This window comes from Melopsittacus undulatus, chromosome 12 (genome assembly GCF_012275295.1).
Source record: "Melopsittacus undulatus isolate bMelUnd1 chromosome 12, bMelUnd1.mat.Z, whole genome shotgun sequence".
Taxonomy (NCBI): domain Eukaryota; kingdom Metazoa; phylum Chordata; class Aves; order Psittaciformes; family Psittaculidae; genus Melopsittacus; species Melopsittacus undulatus.
This window is the reverse complement of record NC_047538.1, coordinates 18,630,086-18,650,596: the sequence shown is the minus strand read 5'-3', so window position 1 is coordinate 18,650,596 and position 20,511 is coordinate 18,630,086. Positions and strand designations below refer to the sequence as shown.

Genomic DNA, 20,511 nt, shown 5'->3' with positions numbered 1-20,511 from the left:
AGCTCCTCGCTGGGTGGGAGCCATGCAGGCACTGATGCTCTCTGCAGCCATGAGATGTTCTGATGCAGGGCCGCAGCATCCCACCCCTGGGCTGCATCCCACTGCTCTCCCTGTGGGGTAGCACTGCACACAGCTTCGGCTGCTGTGATAACTGTGTGTTTATTGCAGCTCTGTTGGAATGGGATGTTTGGGAACACAGATGCGCTGTTTGTTAGGATACGGGTGGCTTCTTTCCACTGAATTTTTGTGTTTGGGCAGGTATTTTTAGAAGCTTTTTGAATGCTTCCTGTGGGGATGTGAATGGCGGGTGGGCAAGACACCGGTCTTCACACGCTTCTGTTCTCACAAATGGTGTTTGCAAAGAAGCCTGAAAGGGATTTTAGAGGCACCTCCCTGGAATAAGACACAAACCCGCATAAACAGACAAACTCATAAGCAAATGCAGAAGGGTCTGGGCTTATCCAGACACGCAGACATTTGGGGTTATCTGGGATCTGCTGCAGGAAGAGGGAGCCAGACCCATCACACCCCAGGTTTATCCCCATGGCTGTTTGTGATGGATGCTCCTTGTGATCCAGGCTCCATGAGCCCACCATGGGAGCCAGGGGTGCCTCAGCATTCCCAGGAGCACAGCGGTTCCCCAGACTGTGTGTGCTCTTAACAGTGCTTGAATAAAACATCTCGGGAGAGCTGTGATGGCAGAGCCCAGCCCTGCTTGTCGAGAGGCTGGCGGAGAGCATCAATAGTTAATAGAAAGCCACTTCCATCTCTGCTCCTGATAAATCCCCATCCATTATGAATTCTGCATGAATTATTCACTTAACATTACTTAAGTCATGGTCTGCACCTAACAGGGGTTTTCTAATTCATTTAAATACACAGCGGTGATGTCATGGGCCTGTCACTCACTGTCAGGCTCAAAGAGAGGTGTCGAAGGGACAGATCCATTGTACAGATTGGATTGGAAATCCCATCTTGTTTCCTGGGTTCCAGGAGCTGGTGCTGTGTATAAGGTGTTTTGTTCTCACTGCTTGTGTTTATCAGTGCTGGTGGCACTGCACAGCCCAGCCCCACCATCCCTGCACCTTCAGCCATGCTCAGGGCAGCTGTTTTCATCCCTCCCTTGTTTCAACCCAGCTTGGGGCAGTGGGGAAGCAGCCTCCTGCCGTTCGCAGGCAGCAGGGAGATCCATGGTGAAGCAGGGCTGGGAGACCAGGAGCTGCCTGCCAGGCACATGGCTCAGCTCTGCCTTAGGAATTCTGTAAGCATGGGCTTTGAGCACTTTCCGAGCCAGGTGCCATCACAGCAAGGGAATCAAGTTTCCTATCAGCAAGGGCAGCGCTTGGCCCTGCCTGTCTCTGTCTTTGCTCTGGTTGCGTGACCTGGGTTTCCTCTGGAGCTGTAGCTCCTCTTCCAGTAAGCTCTGGATCCCAGCCTGCAACAACAGCTCCTCAGTTCCCGGCTGCTGTGCTGACACCCAGAGCCTGTCAGGCCAGACCCAGGCGCCTGGGCACAGACTGAGTCATAGCCAGAAGCAGGAGATGGATTTCCAAGCTGGAGTCAGTCCTGGGGAGCTTCAATCCAAGCCCCAGTCTCTGCTCATTGTGCATGTGCATGAGCTTGTGCCTGTGCTGATAGAAGCATCCCCTGGTGAAGCTGCCCACTGCAGCACAGGGAAGGATGGAGCAGGGCTGGGAGCAGGCATGGAGCAGGGGTGTGGAGGGTGATGAGCTGGGACCAGCCACTGGCTGGGAATTCCCTCTTGAGGCTGTTTGAGGACAGGATGGTGCTGGGTGCTGGCCATGGCTCCTGGTGGCAGTGCTCAGGAGATGATTGGATGGCTCAGGAGCCAGGTTGGAAGAGACTTGGAGCAACCTGCTCCAGTGGAAGGTGTCTCTGCTCATGGCAGGGGGTTGGAATTGGATGAGCTTTAGGGTCCCTTCAACCCAAACCATTCTGTGATGCTGGATAGGTGTAGGTGGTCCATCATGAGCACCAGGGGAACAAGGCTGTTTGCAAGATGCCTCTCCTCAGCTCTTTTGGGTGTCCACAACCACCACTAAAAGCCCTGGGCAGGAACAGGGATGCTGTGAGGACCCTGTCCCCTACCTTGCCTTTACAGAGCTGTTTCCACAGAGCTTCTGGCAGAGCATCCTTCTCCTTACCCATGGGTTTGCTGCAGCAGAGCGGGGAGATGTGAGCTGCTACCAAGCCAGGATGGACTCATTCCATGTTTTAGACACTAATTCTTCCAGTAGGTGCCAAGAAATAACTGAGAAGCTTCAAAGAAGCTCATGTTTCTGTAAGAGGGCACCTGCAGCTGTGCTGCTCATGGCTGAACTGCCTGAACAGCTCGGGTTTCATGGGGAGAATCAAGTGGCTGCCGGATGATGGGATGGGAGCTCTGGGATGGAGCTCAGTGGCAGCAGGAGCCCTGGGGTCCCTCCTGCCCTGGAGAGCCGGGTGCTTCCCACCTTGTGTTGGGATGCCCATGGAAAAGCAGGGGCTGATCCTGCTGGGATGAAGTCCCAGTTGGCAGGCTCATGCTGGAGAGGGGGTCAGACTCATTGCATCCCCTCCAGCCACCCTGCACCCCCACGGGGCCCTGCTGTGCACCACAGGGCCTTGGTGGCACTGTGCTAAAATCCTCTTTCTTTACCGAAGCTGGGAAGTTCATCAGTGCAATAATTAACTTTTTTCACCGCAAACTCAAGTGCAGGTGTGAAGTTTTTTTTCACACTTTTGGTTTTCCTCTTTACGTGGGAGTCACGGTGTAAATAACCCTTTTTTCTGCTTTTTAAGCTGGCAAACCCCCTTTGTAGAGCAGCCCCGTTAGCGCCTCGCACCCAACGTGCTGCACATCACAGCCTCAGCTCTCTCATCTCACTTTTGTTTTCATTTACAAGCTTTAAAGGCTTTTCTGGCGCTTTCAATGAACCCGAGAAGCGAAGCGGGAGCTGTTTGTGCCTCCAGCCGGGAATGGTGCGCTCCCAGCCGGGCAAACCCGCAGCTCCCAGCGGGGTCCCAGCCGAGCCCTCTGATGTCTCCGCATCCCTCGGCCCAGCCGCCCCCTCCCGGCTCATCCTGAGCTGCTCTTTTCTTTACGATCTAATGGCTTTGACAAAGTGTAACACAACGAGCATCAAAGGAGCCGCTCCTCGGAGGTGATGGGGATGCTGCAGACGTGCTAATTGCCAGTGGGGCAGGGTGTGATTCCTTTGCCACTAAAGCAGGGAGTTCTTTAGGAGACCAGCAGCACTTCGGCTGCTCGCACCAGTTACAGGCTCTGCGCTTGCTCCCACTCACTCGAGACTTCCAGCGCCTGGATTTTGTCACTTCAAACTTCCTGAGAAGCCGTTAGTTAATTGCTTAATTAAAAGTAATGACGATTGATGAACGGTGCAGGTGCACTGCAGTGGCACCAAGAGGCGCAATCCAAGTGGGACTAATTAGATCCCACTTCACTCGAGGTGGAGGGGAGCTGTTGGGTTGTGTTGTGACAGCAGAGCTGCAAACAGCAATAAAAGGTGGCTGCTCTGGTGCCTGCCCTGACATCCTTCACAGCCCCCCCAGGTTGTCTCACTGCTGCATTGGTTCAGTGCTTTGTAACTGTTCTTCATGTGTTTTGGAGACAAAATCAGTTGAAAAAGAACCTCTTGAGACAACGAGGGTTTAGAAGATGCCCCTGTCCCTTTCCCCCCTCCCTTTTCTGCTCAGAGGGAACAAAAAGCCAGCCATGCTGGGCAGTTCATCCTGAGTGAGAATGCACATGCTCAGACCAGTTACTGTATTAAAAGGGAAATGCTTCTGGCATTTACATTTAGATTGAAACGGGTGTCAAAGATGTCTGGTAGCTCCCTGGGATAACAGTGCCTGATGCTGCAGCTATTCTTGTCAGTTTGTATTACAAAGATAGGGGGTTTTGGCATTTGAGATGTAATTATATTGACATAATTATTCTCTTCCTTTAGACAATTGTAGGGTGCAGAGTAAAACATAAGATATCTGTGCACGAGAGTTGGGATGGAGCATTGAGACAGGTGGGATGTGGGGTTTGCAGCCTGCTTCCCACCACGGTGGTGTCATCATGAGCACAGTGTGATGGACGTGGCTGCTCTTTGGCTCCGTATGCAAGAGCCTTTCTCTTTTGCACTGATTTGAGCCCAAAACGCTGAGCAGCACATTTACTCAGAGCATTTCCCCTTGCTCTGCCTCTGACCAAGCTATGGCTCTGCCCTCCTCCTCCTTCTCCTCTTCCTCTCTGGCTGCAGCATCCTCCGGAGCTCATGCTGAAAGGCAGGGCACAGAAATCGAGCAATATCACTTCTCTTTCCCACATCTTCTTGCTGCAGATTTATATCACCAGAGTTCACTTTACAGCAATGCCCCAGGAGCTGAAGTTCACCTTCTGAACAGGCTCATGCAAGTCTCTTGGCATGGACTGAGCATGGAGCAGCCCCAGCTCAGTCTCTGAAGGAGGCTGGTGCTTCCCTCTGTATCCAGCCAGCCCGGGTACCTGGGGTGATGTCCTGGTGGCACTGCTCTGCTGGAAGGAGTTTGGTTCAGTGGCATCGCTGTGCTTGAGCTCTGTCAACTCCCATTCAGAAACTGGTGTTTCCAGGCTTACATTGAAATTGTCGCTTGGGTGGCTTGTGGGCAGGGGACACCAAGGTTACCTGCAGTGCTGTGCAGTCCCCAAAGCGCCCTGGTGCCCTGGGCACCCCCTGCCATGCAGTGTGGGTGCCATGGACCAGGGGTACCCAGTGCCTGGGGGGAGCTGAGCAGCATCATCCCCTCGGTGGTCCTGCTTCCTTTGCTGTGCCCATGGCTGTGATGCAGTAGGGTTGGGGAGGACCCCCAGCCTCTGGAGATGCTGTTTGCTGCTCTTGCAGCTGTACCCAGGGGCAGCAGGGTCAGGGTGCAGGAGGGGAGCACGCTGCTGTGTCCTCCCTGTCACTCACTGCCAGGTTAATAACAGCAGAACGGAAGAAAGGAATTAAATGCAGCCACTGAACTATACTTAATTTGCGCAGTGTCCTGGAGCTGAGGAACCAGTTCAATAGAAGCTCTTATCAGCCTGTTTGAAGGGTTGAGCTCTGTATCTGGTGGCTGGTTTACTGCCTGCTCTTGCATTATACAGACACAAAGCCAGCCGGAGCTCGGGGCTCTCTTCACCTCTCTCCACCCTTTCACCATGTCCCTCTTCCCAAGCCTGTTTGCAGGGTTATCCCCAGTGTGGGGAGCATCTCCACTGCCCCACGTGCCTTGGAGTGGTTTCCATGATAAAGCAGGTCCTTTCCACCTCCGCATTTGCCCAAGCCGAGAGGGAAGCAATGGGTTTCCAGTGGCTTTTAGCAGTGTTCTTGTTTTTACCAGTACCAGTGTGTTTCCAGACCCAGCTGATGCTGCACAGCCCAAACCGGGCTGTTCCATGAACTGGAATGCTCCTCCCTGCAGGCCCCTGTGCCTGCTGATTCCAGGGCTCCCATTATTTACCCTGACAGGCTGCCGGCCCCGGCGCCACAGCCTGTCACAGCCTGCACTGCAAATCATCTCTCACCTTGTCACCACCGAGATGGCAATTTTACAGCTGGCAGCTCCCATCATGGTGAATGTGCAGCCCTGTCTCCCTGTGCTGTGTGATGCTCTGGAAACGGCACCGAGAAAGGACCTGGCAGTGCAGGGTCAGCATTCCTGGTGCGCTGCAAGTGATGCTGGGCCCATCGGGCTGTGTGGGTTGTGCTGCTTGTTCAGCTCTTCTTCCTTGTAGTTTAAATTATGAATGGAGTCTCTGGTTTTTCTTATCAGCTCTGGTGTTTCTGGAAAGGGCTTTGTTTCCGAGCAGGAATGTGAGATGGGTGAGTGGGGAGCAGCCCTGAAGTGCTTGAGAGCATCCCTGCGATCTGTGATTGCTCCATCCCTGCAGGGATGTGATGCTCTCACCCCCGTGCTTTTACATGTTCCACAGAGGGTTAATGTTTAATGTCAGAGTTAGTTACTTATGTAGTGCATTAGTGTTAAAGTTTAATTTACCCATGTCACTCCGTGGATGGGATGCTGTCCTCAGTCCCTATCCACTCACCACCATGGCACTAGGCATCCGCCACTTCAGGAACTGATGCGGAGCTGAAGTCAGCTCTATCCTGTTGCTCTCTTCAAAGATGAGTTTATTACTCACCCAGGCTTTATACTCCATGTTGGCTGAGCCATGTATTTGCTTCCCCCACACTGGCCTGGCTGGCTCAGGAAGGCATCACTACTAATTATCTCCAGGAAGGCTGTTTGTACAGCCCAGGATGCCCTGGTGCACCTAAAGCCAAGGTCACCCTCCCCTCCCCGGCATTCAGTTCAGTTTCCTCAGTAATTGCTGGTGGTTCCTTGTGTTCTTGCCCTGTGCCTGTGGCTTTTGGCTCATCCCTGAGTCTTTTCCCATTGTGTGGGGTGTCGCTTGGTCATGGAAGGGTTCAGCTTTGGTTGCTCCTCTTGTGAAGGGCAGTGTGCATTTACAAGCTGCTGCAGGCACAGCAGGGTGCAGTGGCAGGTTGCAAGCCTTGGCAGGGAACAAGGAGCATTGTTGCAGGGGGAGCTTTCACAGACCCCTCACTGGCCTGCTCCAGGATTTGGGGTGCTGTTTTTTCAGGTACCAGCACTAATATGGTGTGTCAGGTACCAGCACTAATACAGTGTGTTAGGTACTAGCACTAATATGGTGCTGTATCAGTGTACCAGCAGTAACATGGTGCTGTGTTGGGTACCAGCAGTAACATGGTGCTGTGTCGGGTACCAGCACTAACATCACGGTGCCGTCCATGCAGGAGCAGCAGCTGGCAGAGCTGGCAGCAGTGCGGCAGGCCCTGCAGGCTGACCTGGGCACTGCCATCCGCCGCATTGCACATCTGCAGGCAGCCCTGGAGGAGCGGCGGTCCAGCGATGACAGTGATGCTGAGAGGTGAGGAGGGGAGCACAGGGAGCTGTGGGGGGCTGTGGGGCAGGCTCGGGTGTGCTGTGCTGCAGAAGGATGCTGCACTGTGCAGAGGCAATGCTGGGGTGGCTGTAGCTGCATCCTTGCCTGTTTCCACTGCAGCAGCATGTGTTTGTGACAAGGAACTTGGTGTTAATGGAAGGTTTCATGAAAAAGCATCACCCTTAAAATCATGCTGCATGGCCCAGCAAAAGGAGTGGGAATACCCCTATTTGCAGAGCAGGCTCCAGTCTCTGGCACAGCGTGCTGCTGTGTGTCAGCACATCCTCAGTGCTGGGTTTATTGATGATCTTACTCTTCGATCAGCTGCAGGAGCTGGGGGCTGGAGGAGCTGATGAAGCAGCACAGATTGGGTAGAGGATTTTACTAGGAAAAAACGGGGGGAAAATTCCAGCCAATTTTCCAGGTATCATTTCCACAGCCTCTCAGTTTCCTCTCTGCCTCATTGCTAAAGGGAAAGCGTGACAAATAGAGATAAAACAAATAGATGTATTTTAGAAAGATAGCAGAGATGTGCTCATCACTTGCACAGAGATTCTTTATGCGCTCATTAAACCAGGGCAGGGTGAGAGAGAAACCAGGAGCTCAGGAATTCAACCTCCTTCAAAGGCAGTGATTTCCAACCCAGCCAGCTTGCTAACAGGGGGTTGAAGTGCTGCCTGCAGGGACCCCGGGGGTTCTGCTGCCTGCCCTCCTCCAGCCGGCACCCCAGAGGTGTTCTGTGAGTGCAGACACTGCAGCAGCAGTGATTGCTCTACAGGGCTGCATGCATGGGGGGCCCTTTGCAGCCTGCAGTGTGGGGAGCAGGGGGAGAGGTCTTCAGCCACACAGTGCTACTGGCTCAGGCAAAACCCTGCTCTCAGGTGCTGGCATTGTTAGACTGGGGAGGTTTTCATCTCATCAGGCTCCGTGGCTTTGGGGGGGCCCTGTGAGTGCTGGGGCTGACTCTGGTTTTGTCCCTTGCAGTGTGCAGACGACGCAGGAGTCCCTTTGCTCCAGAAGAGAGACGTGAGTGAAGGGCAGGAGCCTGTGCCTGGTTGTGTGCTGGGTTGTGGGCCCCAAGCTGAGGGCAGGGCTGGATGGGCTTTTGGATGGGCTTGTTTTGTGTCCCAGTGCCCACCGACCCCCTCACTTTCCCTTTGAGCTCTGATAAACCAGTGGGATGCTCTCACTGCTTCAGGCTGCACTTGGGGACTATGAGGCTGATTTGTGGCTTGGAAGGAAAACTGAGATCCTCATGGATTTCACCCTCTGCAGCTGTTCTGGGGGCTCCAGGTGGGTGGGCAGGGGCATCTCTGACCCCAGAGGAGCCCTGGGGTGCATATAGGGCACAATGGCTACCCAGGGCCTCACTGGTTCTGTCACTGCAGCTCTGGTCCCAGGCACCTCAGGCAGCAGTAGGGTTTTCCTGCCTACAGTCTACAGCAGGGCGCTTATAAAAGCATGAAGGAAACATCAGTGGCAGCCACAATGGCACAAGGTTAGCTGGAACCATTTGTTTTACCCCATCTGTGCTGGTGCCACAGGGCAGGACCCATCAGCTGGAGCTGCCATTGCTGCAGCTGTGAAGGAGTTCCCAGTCTGTGCTCTTCTCACATGCTCCAGGACCCTTCCCTGGTGCTTCCAGCCCTCCTGCCTGTGCTTGCAGAGCTAATGGGGCCTCTCCTCTCCCCACAGGGATGCCTGCTCCAGCATTGGATCCACACTTGGTCTGGAGCCCACAGAGAGCATCAAGTCCTGGCTGGGATCATCCACGGGCTGGTCCTCCCCTGTGGGTGGCAGCGTGGCCGGGAGCATTTCGGCACAGTCCATCGGCAGCCGCAGCACCCACAGCCCCAGGTAAGGGACCCAAAACCCTCACTGGGCTGCACCACACAGGGCACCCCCCACAACCCTTATGGTAACAGGTCCCACCCTGGTGGCACCACTGCCATGCCTCTGGTTCATCAGGGGATGCTGCAGACTGGCCCAAGGATGCGGGAGCTTCACGTCTGTTCCTTTCGGGATGCGCAGAAGGGAGGGATCCTGTGGTATTTAAGGTCAAAACACCAAATCAAGGAAGGTAGTCGCTGCCATGCCAGGATCAGTGAAACACTAGATGAAAGTCGCTACATCAAACCCGTGCTTCAAGCAGTATAATATCCCTTGATGTATTCTCTAGAGATAACTTAAAGAGGCGAGGCAGCCTATTTGAGGGTGTGTGTGCCATATGCTTGCCTTTCACTGCTGAGGAAACAGGCTGCATTTATACAGTTCTAATATAAAATATGTTAATTTCTGACGGTAATGCTAATGGGCTGCGAGGGAGCTGGAGAGTGGCCCAAGCACTCCTATGGCCAAACTGCCTCAGCTCAGCTCCTGCGGAGCTCCAGGCACCCTCCAGCCTACAGACAACCCCTGTTTTTACAGCCATCCCCAGCACTGCAGGGTCACAGAGAAGCTGGTTCGTTGTGTTTGTCCCGTGATGCACAGGGGTGGTGTATTGGGACATACATCACTATTTTCCCATCTTTTCCCCCATTCCTCCAGCACCAGGGCTGACTCTTGGCACAGCTCACTGTAGCATCATGCTCACATGCAGGTCTGTAGAGAGGTGCTCCAAGCTGGTAGTCTGGGGGGTTGCAGATTGCCATAGCACTGCAGACACTGGTATTAAGCTTCCTGCTCTGGTTCTGGTGTGATCTGTCCCCACCACATCTACCATTTAGATGGTTAAATAGCTGGTGCTGGAACTGACTGAGGAGCAATTCCTGTGGGAGCGGATGCCTCAGCTGTGCCGGAGGAGCTGTAAGTGTCCATTGCAGACACAAAGCAGAGATTAAGAGCAGACAAGTAAGGACCTGGGGGGAAGTGATGGGTGGGAGCCCTGAGAGCTGTCTGGGACCTCACAGCCCACCCCAGCACCCATCAGTAAAGCAATTCTTAAGTACTACCAGGTTGCCCAAGCCCTGTCCTACTTGGCCTTGAGCACTGCCAGGGATGGGGCAGCCGCAGCTGGACCAAAGACTCCTCAGGAGTACTTAGGAATTGCTCTACTGATGGGTGCTGGGGTGGGCTGTGAGGTCCGTGTGGTCCCCCATGGCAGGGGTTGGAACTGGATGAGCTTTAAGGTCCCTTCCAATCCAGACCAGGCTGGGATTCTGTGATTCTGTATAGGCTGGGCTGACTGTGGCCACTGTGAGAGGTAATGTGTACCTAACCCTGGCAACCTTGCGACAATCTGTCTCTGTCCTGGGGGTGATGAAGATGCTGGTGTGGTGGCTGTGTTTGGCTTCAGCTAATCTAAGATGGAAATATTGGAGAGGAGGCTGCATGAAATGCAAACAAACAGACAGGGAGACCGGTGAAGTAATAAAAATGAGATCAGGGAAACAAGCTCTTCCTTATTAAGATTCCTTTGTCTTACACAAGCACCCAGAAATGAAAAATGAATCTTCCCAGCACTACATATGGGATATTTGCTGAACAAACAGCTGCCAGGAGCTAGAGGAAAGCATAGCAGCCTGTTATCATCAGTGTGGCGTACGGGAACGAGAGATTTGATTAACGTTTCCTTTGACTCTCTGCTATTTAAATGTGTGTACAAGACGCTGGCCAGCAGGGCTAAGCCTCCAAAACACAACACGTTGCAGAGCTGGAACAAACTCTCTCTTTTATTATTTATTAGGAAGCCAATGCAAAACTTAATGCATTTTCTCTGCCCCTCACCAGGCAGGCTGAGGTTGCACTGTACATGAGGGGTTGACCTTGAGGCACAGGCAGGGAGCAGACTGGCAGCACAGGGCTCTGCTTCTCGCTCCTGCATCCCGCAGCATCATCCCAGCATCCTTCCCCTTCTTGAGCTCACAAACTGAGGTCCCCAGGGCCCATGGTTGGTGGGGATCCAACACATCTATTTTTGAACATTATGGTGTCAAAGGCAGGTTCTGATATAGGGAAACTGGGAGTACTTGTGTAGATGACAGTGTGACAAGAGAATCCTCCTCTGACAGAAATGAGGCCAGTCTCTCCCCCTGAAATGGAGTTGTCTCAGCTTTATTTATGAGCTCCCAGGAAAAGCATCCGAGCCAGACTCCCATCCCTGGTCATGTGTTGCGTCGCATGTGTGGATTTTGTTGTATAAATTATTTCAACTAGCATAATTGTAATCATGTTAATTGCTATGTAATCTGCACTAATTACTGTTGTATGTCATTTGCTTTGGTGTGAATGGCATATTGCAGAACTCCATTTGGCTTACAGATGCCTTCCGAGTCAGCTCGGATGCTGTGGGATGGGATGGGACCATCTCACATTGTGCCCTGCCTTGTGAATAGGCTTGAGGATGGCCAAGAGAAGATGAGCCATGGTTTTGGGGTGGGTTTTCTTTGGACAAGGTACTGGTACAGCAGTGGAGGGTACAGTCATGGCATCACAGCTTGACTGGTGATAGGGGACAGCAGCCTGTTGGGATGTGGCAGCACCAGCTCCATCCTCTGGGCTTGTTCCACTAGAAACCTGTTGATGGGAGAAACTATTCTGTGGTCCTCAGGCTCCTTATACAGAAATGAAGGTGTGATTTCGGTGTGCCTGTGGCAGGGCTGATGCTGGGGTGGGCTGCAGCTTGGAGCCACCATCGGAGAGTCTCTAGAAGCAGGTTTTGGCTTCCTGGAAGGAGAAGCAATGACAGGTTTTCCTGGGAGGGAGCTCTTTAGATGCTGGAAGGCAAGAGGAGAAGCATCAGAAGTAGTGAAATCCCTGCAGCGTTTCCCCATCACACGATGCCTTTTGCTGCTCATCTAAACCCCAGGGAGGATCTGCATTTTCATTTAAAATCCAATCAGAGCCGCATGCTCTCACCAGGCAGCTGATGCTGCTCCGAGCTAACACACCATGACCTTGGCACCGACCCACTGGTGCCGGCACCGCATGCACCAACCATGGGCCGATGAGCTGTGATCAGAGAGATGCGGCTTCCTGGGGGGAATTGGCCCTTTCCACGGTGGGTTTTGCTTAAGGAATGCAGCTAATAGGAACTGTGGGGAGAGACAAGGGTGGTTTTGGGCTCCAGCTCCTCTGCTGAATACCAGGGCATGGAGAGGCAAGAGATGTTCCAAGAGGTCCCTGTGTGGACCCTGGGGGATGCAGTGTCAGACTCATAAGACCCATGGAAGCTGGAGGAACAATCCCATGTTTTCAGCTTTTCTCCTATTTCAGGCTCTAAAGGTTTTCATAAAAAGAGTAGCTGTTCATCGTGCTGAACAGGACAATAAATAGCAGCGTCTGAGCGCTCTGTGTTCACAGTCCATTAGTGCTCCTCACCTCTCCAGCTCACTTTTATCTCAGTCCTAACAACCAAAGGCAAATATGAGAGCTGGCTGTTTAATTTATGAAAGCTGGCCGTGCAGCAGGCAGCTTACGGTATTATTTGTAAACATAGAGAGTGTTCAGAGCCATTGCTGTACAAATTGCCCAGGAAGGATTACACCAGCTATTTGGGTAAGATGCAATTTAGGATCCTAAGAACCAGCATTATCGAAATGTCTCCCGCTATTAATCAGCTGTGATGCTTCCTGGGGTAGACCTGGAGCTCGCTGTGTTCCAGGGAGATGGAATCTCTGGTTAATTCATTTTGCAGTGAATAATCCCACAGTTTGGACTGGTTTCATGCGCTGTGGGCACAGGGCATGGCAGGAGCACCGGGGCAAGGTGGGCACCACCATGCTGACTGTGCCAGCTGGTGCTGGGGAACTGAGGCTGCTGCATTCCCCATCCCTGCTGCACTCACTCCCTTCTCCCAGCCCTGGAGGCCGTGTTCAGCCCATCTCAGCATGTAAATTATTTCATGGGTCAGCAGAGGCTGGGCCGAGCAGGTCTGGTGGTGGCTGGATTATCCGCTCTCATCCTGTTCCCATGGCAACGCCAGCATTCCCGGGGCAAGATGCTTCATTACTGCTATGTAGAACTTGACCACTGCTCCCACGCCTCGAAGCCTGCTGGCCTCCCAGACATGTATTTATATTTGGATCCTGATGCTTTACTCTGCCCTTCGCTCTCCTTCTCCCTCCTCCCTCCTTTCTCAGGCAAACTCATGTCCCAGCAGCCGGTTCCCAGTCCCCCTGGGCTGAGCAATGCCAGGGTATCAATGAGTGGGGATAATCCTCCTGCAGGGCCAGCAAGAGGATTCCCTTTCACTTTTCCTTTCCCTTTCCTTTTCCCTTTCCCTTTTCTTTTCACTTTCCTTTTCCCTTTCCCTTTTCTTTTCACTTTATTCTTTCCCTTTCCTTTTATCCTTTTATCCTTTTACCCTTTCCCTTCTCCCTTCTCTCCTTTTCCTTTCTCTTTCCCCTTCCCATGCTCTGGGGACAGTGTCCTGCTGTGATGGTGACCCCTGTGACTCCTCTTTGGTGAGCCCACAGGGTTCCTGAGCCAGCCCTTGTTTGCCGGTGAGGTCCCATCCCCACACCTCACTTCTGCCAGTCCCAATTCAAGGGGCAGCCCCTGCCCAGGCACTATGTGGCTCCTACAAGCCCCAGTGCCAGCAGCCTGGGGGAAAGATGCCCTGTGATGCCATTTGGATGCATTCAGGGTGCTCCTCGAGCTGCTTTCATGAAATTTTAGTGAATAATCTTTGGCCTTGGCAGAACTGAAATAAATCCCACATCATCTTGCTGCAATCTGTCAGGGAACAAGGACGTTTGAGGTATGTGTTTGGCAGAGCTGAGCCTGACCGCGCCAGCTTGGCCGACCTGGAGTTATTTAAGATAACATCTTTGGGCATTGCCCAATGCTTGGTGCAGCAGCAGGATTTCATTCTGGGACTGCCATGCCAGGAGCAGCTTTTCACTGTGCAGCCCTGTCCTTGCTGAATGACATTGGAAATCCCATGGCTTAAACTAATGCCAATATCTCTTGTTTAGGCTGAGCAGAGACACCAAGGAACCCGCACCGAGCCGGCCGGCTTCTTCCCGGAGCTCTGCCATGTCCGTGGATGCTGCGGATGCGGGAAGGATGGCGAGCCCCCTGCTCGGGGCTAGGAGACGGGAATATGGAAAACCTCCAGCAGATGAGGAGGAGCTGGGGAGCCTCAGGAAGCCTGGGGACAGGATGGGAGAGACGTCCCCATCGGTGCTGCGGCAGGGGGGGTCCCCTGCCCCGGACGGGAGGCTCCCCACATCTCCCACAGTGCCGAGGAGGAGGAGGAGGGGGGGGGCTCTCTCCAGGGGCAGCACCAGTGCCCAGCTCCTCGGCTGCCCTCTCTGAGTACGTGGAGGAGCTGCGGCGGCAGCGGGAGCCGGGGCACACGGCACTGGGTGACCCCTCTCCCCTGCCCATTTACCGCACCATGGGTGCTGTGGCCCTGCGGCGCTGCAGGGCTTCACCAGCGGCAGCCGATGCTTCCATGGGGAAGATGGATGGGAATGAACCAGGAGAAGAGGGTGAAGGAGCAGGCTCCGGCCTCGTGCGCTCCTGCAGCCTGCGGAGCATGGCCTCGGAGCCAGCGCGCTCACCGGTGCTGAAAAGAGCATCCAAGTTTGGCTCCTACGATTCCCTCCTGCAGAGCCTGGATGGGTCCAGCCGCCGGCCCAGCTCTCCGGCTGCAGGGATGGAGGTGCTGGGAATGCTGCGGCCAAGCTCCTGGAGGAGCTACTTGGAGCCATCGCTGGAAGATGTGGAGGTGGGAACGGGCTCTGCGGAGCTGCTGAGCTCTCCCTCCAGTGACAGGCTGGGTGAGGGGAAGGGGAGCGACCCCTTCACATGGAGAATCCCCACCCTCAACTACGAGCGCAGAACCAACGTTGACTTCGATGACTTCCTCCCGGCCATACGCAAGTCCCGCTCCACCAGCAGCCTGGCCAAGCCTGGAAGGGATAGAAGGGATGGACACCGGCCCCTCACTGTGCGCTTCGAGGATGAGGCCATAGCGAGCACCTCAGCATCCTCCGAGGTGAAGGGAACCACCAAGCGCAGCCCAGCCCTGCAGGAGGACCCTGGGAACGTCTCCGACTCCTCCTCATCCTCTGGCTCCCACCAATCCTCCCGGAGCGCCGACAGCATCAAGCGCCGGCCGCAGCCACAGAGAGGGGATGGAGAGGGATGCAGCAACAAAGCCAGCGCCCAGAGCAGTGGGGCAAGCCGGAGGGCTGAGGCAGAAGGGAAGGAGGATGATGTCAACAGCATCATGAGGAAGTACCTGGGAAAAGACTAAGGTAACCCCTGAGCTGGTCACACCATCAACTGTGAATCCACTGGGGTCCCCAAAATAGTGTCCCCCCAGGTCCTATCATGCCAGCAGGCAGACAGGTCCTCCCAGACTCCCATCCCAGTGCTCGTGCTTGTTTGGTTAATGTGAAATTGGCTTTAGCTGGATGCTGGAGGTCATGTCCCTGGTTCAGAAGGGCTTCCACCAGTTAGAAACTGCCCTGTCCAGGCCTTGGATCCAACCCCTATATTGCAACATACACTGCAAGAACTGGGATTTATTACTGCGATGCAGGTTTGAAAGCAAAGTCCCTAATGAATGTGCCACAAGTGTAATTAAGTGTTTAAAATAGATTAGGGAAACATTTTGTAAACCCATTGCCTTCAGACTAACTCACTGGGTGTCAAGCTGTGCCCAAATTGACTAAGCCAACACAAGACGGGCGCGCCTGTTAATAAAACATTTCTTTCCAGGAAGCACAATTTGCATAATGAAACCTCCCCACTTGCTCCAGCCTTGGTTTCAAGAAGCTGCATCCATGGCCTTGGAGCTGCACTGAGCAAGGGGCTGTGACCCTGCAAGCTGCTTCCCTGCTCCTGTGGAAGAGCCCCTGGTAGGAAACTCGTCGCTTACACAGAGACTGAAGGTGGCTCCCTGGAAACCATGGGATGCTTTCACAGACTGTGGGGCTCTTGGGGTTTAGATGCGGTTTCTTGCTCCTCCTTCCCCCTTACCTATCACTGCCGCTTTGCTCAGGGCCAGCCGCAGGGCCAAGGGACTTTCTTGTTCTCCTGCAGTTGTTTGACTCAGGAGTTGGTGCTGTCATTGAAGCCCAGCGGCTGCCATTGGTGCCTGATAATGTGGGATGACCCTGCTCTAGAGCTGGAGGAACACCAAACCCCCTCCTTTGTAACCCAGGAGGCCTCATCCCATGTAACACTGCTCTGAAATCAGCAGAAGGATGCATTTGGGTCTTGGTGTGACACCCACCATGCTCTGGAGCTTTAATAATTCCATAGATGTCTGAAGGCAGGTCCGTACATGCTTTCACAGCTGGTTGGGGTATCTGGGCACCTGCCCCTGGGCTGCAGGGGCTGTGGGTGGATGGCAATGGGAGCCTGCCTTCAGATGTCTGCTTGGGTTTTACACAATAAAATACTTGCTTCTTTGACATGAGCCTCTTCTTGTCCTTCCTCTCCCTGCAGGGAGCCAAACGCTCCCACTGCCCCTTCCATCTCCCTGCACTCACAGAAAGCTTTTCCCAGCCTCAACCTTCCTGCCTAGAAGAGACCCAAACTTGCTCAGTTATCAGAGGTCTGTGGCATGAGCAAGTCTCTCCTCTCCATCAGTCTAAACCTGCTCTAGTGGAAGGTGTCCCTGCCCAGGACAGGGGTTGGAACTGGATGAGCTTTAAGGTCCCTTCCAACCCAAACCAGTCTCTAATTCTATGATTCTAAGTAATCTGCTGAACTGGGAAGCATGCACCAGTTCCACATCCCTGCTGGACCCTCTGGGGCAGCCACAGTGCAGCATCGCTCTGAAAGGCAAAGTGGGCACTTGTCAGTGTTTTAGTTTGCCTCTGGGATTCATCCCATTCGTTTCTAATTTAGACCAAAGCCTCTCAATAAGAAGCATTTTCCTTGTCACAGATGAGCGCCAGAGCCCGGCTGGGGCTCACATCAGCACTTTGCTCGGCTGCCGGGAGGCTGTCAGCAGTTCCCAGCAATTCCCGGATCCCCGGCAGCTCCGTGCTGCAGACAGCGGGGCAGGCACAAGGTGACATTCCCTGCACCTCCAGGTCTTCCTTTTGCCATGTGTGACTCATGGAAGAAGACAGCAACTGAAGAAATTAGCTCTAATTGGTTTAAAATTGGCCTTTCTGATCGTTCTCTGCTATTTCTGGAAACCAAAAGCAATGCTTTGCATAGCTCTTGTGTGCTTCCTAAATGAAGCTGGGACCAGTTGGGTGATGCTCCTGGAGCCTCCAGAGGTATAAAACAGCTGGAAAAAAAGGTGCTGTGCAACCATAACCAGGTCTGTGCTGTGGGAGAGATGGGAAATGTGGGGTACAGGGCAGTAAGGTACTGAGTAGGATGGGGATCAGGGGGTGAAGGCAGATGATGACCAGGAAGAGCATCACAGCATGACTTCTGCTCGCAGCATCACAGCTCTGTCACTCTAATCCATCCCTGTGGCACATGGCGGGGGGGTTCTGCAGGCTGGTGGCATGGTGGGGAGGGACATCCTGAAGGGCACTCAGAACCCATGCCAGGCATCCAGCCCCATTCAGCATCATCCCCACCCCCTGCTCCCGAAGGCTGACAGACCTACACACACTGGCAGGCCAAGGTGTTGCTCTGCAGCTCGGTTTTAATCTCATCTCAAAATGCTACATAAATTGCTCATTATTTGGTGGCTGTAGCAAAATGATTCCTTTGACACTGAGCCTTTGATGTGGAATTACTACAGCAGTGGGTTTGCTTAACATGAAGCTGTTACTATTTAGTCTTGCAGCAGGAGCACTGATTGGTGGGTAATACAGTGACTTCTATTCTTTTTGCCTTTTCTTTTGCAGGACACGAAGGAAATTGCTCTGTCACTAGGAATGGTTTTGCACATCCTTTAGCAGCAAACCTGGGGAAAATGATGCTGGGGCTGAAGCTTTTTAGGCTGAGTCCAGAGAACTGTTTGCCCTTGAAGCAGCAGGAGAGAAACACTGATGGGTGGTGAGACCAAGCCATCCATCACCTCTGGACAGCAGTAAATACTGTGGGTTTATGGCACATGGGGGGAAATGCCTGTTCCCTGCCTGCTCTGAATGCACTGGAGACAAGTAACCAATGACCAGGTCAGTTGAGTTTAGAACCGTGGCAGTTTATAGCCTGGGGTGGGAGGACAGGAGTTACTCTCTTTGCCCCTGATTTTTAGCCACATTTACCTCTCTCAGCACAGGAGCTTTGCTGTGTGCTGCTGTGAGGGATGGTGCCTGCAGGGAGGGAGGATGCTGTGCCCTGTGCCACACTGCTGACATACAAACTGTGCCAGCCCAGTCTGGGGTCCTGCAAGGGAGCTTTTCCCCTTGGGCATGTTCATGTCACCCACAGAGAGGGGAAAGAGCTGCCAGCTCAGAGCCCCCCCATCGGCATCCTTTACCTGGGTGCATCACAGGGCCTGGTGCTGTGAGGGTACCCCCATCACCCCACATCACCCTCTCCAAGGAAGGCAGGCACTGGGAAGGGGAAATATCTCTACATCAGAGGGAGAAGCATCAAGCAACTGAGGCTGCCAAGTTTGTATCTACCATAATTACAACATGGATGAGGTTTTGGAGAGCCTTCATCACAGACGTGATCTCTGTGAGGAGCTCCTTCCTTTGCAAGATGCTCATCATCACACTGAGAGTGCCCAGTTCATTAGCAGGTAGATAAACCTCTTTTCAAACAAATAAGCTGGTTTTCCTGGTGCCTGCATTTGGGAACACTCTGCTTTGATTCCTAACTCTGCTCAGTGGGATAGCACACACACAACAGTGCACATCCCCACTGCATCCCTCCTTGGGATAGGACCTGACAGAGCAGTCGGGGCTGCTCCCACAGGCTGGTGGCTCCAGCAGCAGGGAATGGATTGAGGAGCCTCCCCTCTACCTGCACAAGCAGGGCCAGGCAGTGTTCTGCTCCCGCCCCACATGTGATAGGATTCAATTTCATGCCTGTTGGATGCAGGGAGTTAATACCCTATCGCTGCCATGCACGGAGCTAAATGTGTCCGTTCCAAAAGGGAGATATAACTGAAGTCATTCTTCCTGCAGGTGGTTCAGCAGGCGTGGAAGCTCCTCTTGCTCTCCTCAGTGTTTGCCATTGTGGCTGGTCTTGCAGCCAAGCCCCTTTCAAAGCGCACTTTCACTGCAATGATTCACTGGTGACCTTCAAACAGGCTTGGGCTGGGGAATTCCCTCTGCAAAGAGGTGAGACAAATCCTTCTTGGCACAGTGGAGCTGGGCTCACCAAGTCTGATTGCCTTGGCCAACCTCCCTCCTCCCTGTGTGGATGGAGAGCAGGGCCAGTGCACCTGTGAGGGACCACAGGGGTGACTCCAAAACCTGGGTCCCTCAAGGCTGCATGGTTCTGAGTTACTTGCTGGGCTTAAACCATTACATCATATCATCTTATCATATCATATCCTATCATCATATCATATCATAATATGATTATATTTATATCATATAATATTATATTACATTCTATTACATTACATCACATCACATGTATTCCGTTTATCTAATGTATTATAGAGGTGCTTGCTATGTCATCAAATTATTGGCTATTAGGGAAAATCCAGCATAATTATCCTCATTCTATTTTCTAGTTCTCACTAAAGGGACTTCTGTTTTTCCTTTCATGCTGGCACAGGGTGCCCAGAGAAGCTGTGGCTGCCCCATCCCTGGCAGTGCTCAAGGCCAGGTTGGACACAGGGGCTTGGAGCAGCTGCTCCAGTGGAAGGGGTCCCTGCCTGTGGCAGAGGTTGGAACTGGATGAGCTTTAAGGTCCCTTCCAACCTAACACGATGGCCATGGCTCTTGGGGAACTATTGCATCTCCACAGCTCTCAGTCGAGCTGCTCATCTGAGCTGGAAGTGATGAATTTCTCTGTATTGAAGACCTGAATGAGCAGCGAAAGCTGAATTCCAGTGAGAGGTCCTTGTGCTTGTGCAGCACGTTGCAAACCAGCCGGGGACAAAAGTCTCTGCAGTAGGAACCTTTCCCGAGTAACCTGGGGTGCAGTGAGCTGTTTAAAGGGAATAAGAAAAGCCCAGCAGAAGCAAATCACCGGTGTGAGCTTCATCTGCGTTTCTATTGCAGAGCTTCAGCACTGGCAAAACAAACTGAACCCACCCAGAGAGAGCTCAGAGGAACAAGTGCAAACCCCAGCACGGGGCAAACTGTTGATGCTGAAAACGCTTTTCAACAGGAATACTGATGTTCTCATTGGCAGGCTGGGGGGGGCTGCGACACAGGGATTCTGTGGGGAGAGAGCCCCTCGGAGGTGGCTGTAAGGCTGTGTTGTGAGCGGAGATATCACATTGCTGCTGATGTCTTAAAACCAGCTCAAAGTGTTGGGGTTTCATTGAAGGCAAAGGTAGGGGGGTTGGTACCTGTCCATTTTAATTACTTTCCAGCAGCACAGCCTTTGTCAGCGGGCATCCCACAGTATAAACCTACTCTGCTTTGCCAAAGTGGGATTTCAGTGGGAAGCTGCATGCAGAGCACAGGACAACCCCAGCCTTTCCCAAGGCTCCTGTCCCTGGAAAAGGGACCAGCACCAGCGTTTGCCTCTATCACAGGTTTGGG

The 20,511-nt window shown here is 53.2% G+C and overlaps 1 protein-coding gene across 1 annotated transcript in view; it reads left to right on the top strand.

Moving 5' to 3' along the window:
• MYO18B (myosin XVIIIB) overlaps positions 1–15,765 on the top strand; it is a 56,161-nt gene extending 40,396 nt beyond the window's left edge. The window contains exons 38-43 of the mRNA XM_034068431.1: positions 6,816–6,949; positions 7,949–7,990; positions 8,660–8,821; positions 13,882–14,067; positions 14,189–15,171; positions 15,638–15,765. Of these exons, the coding sequence (XP_033924322.1) occupies positions 6,816–6,949; positions 7,949–7,990; positions 8,660–8,821; positions 13,882–14,067; positions 14,189–15,170 (1,506 nt within the window). The 3' untranslated portion in view covers position 15,171; positions 15,638–15,765. The remainder of the gene's footprint in view (positions 1–6,815; positions 6,950–7,948; positions 7,991–8,659; positions 8,822–13,881; positions 14,068–14,188; positions 15,172–15,637) is intronic.
• Positions 15,766–20,511: the final 4,746 nt, after the last annotated feature.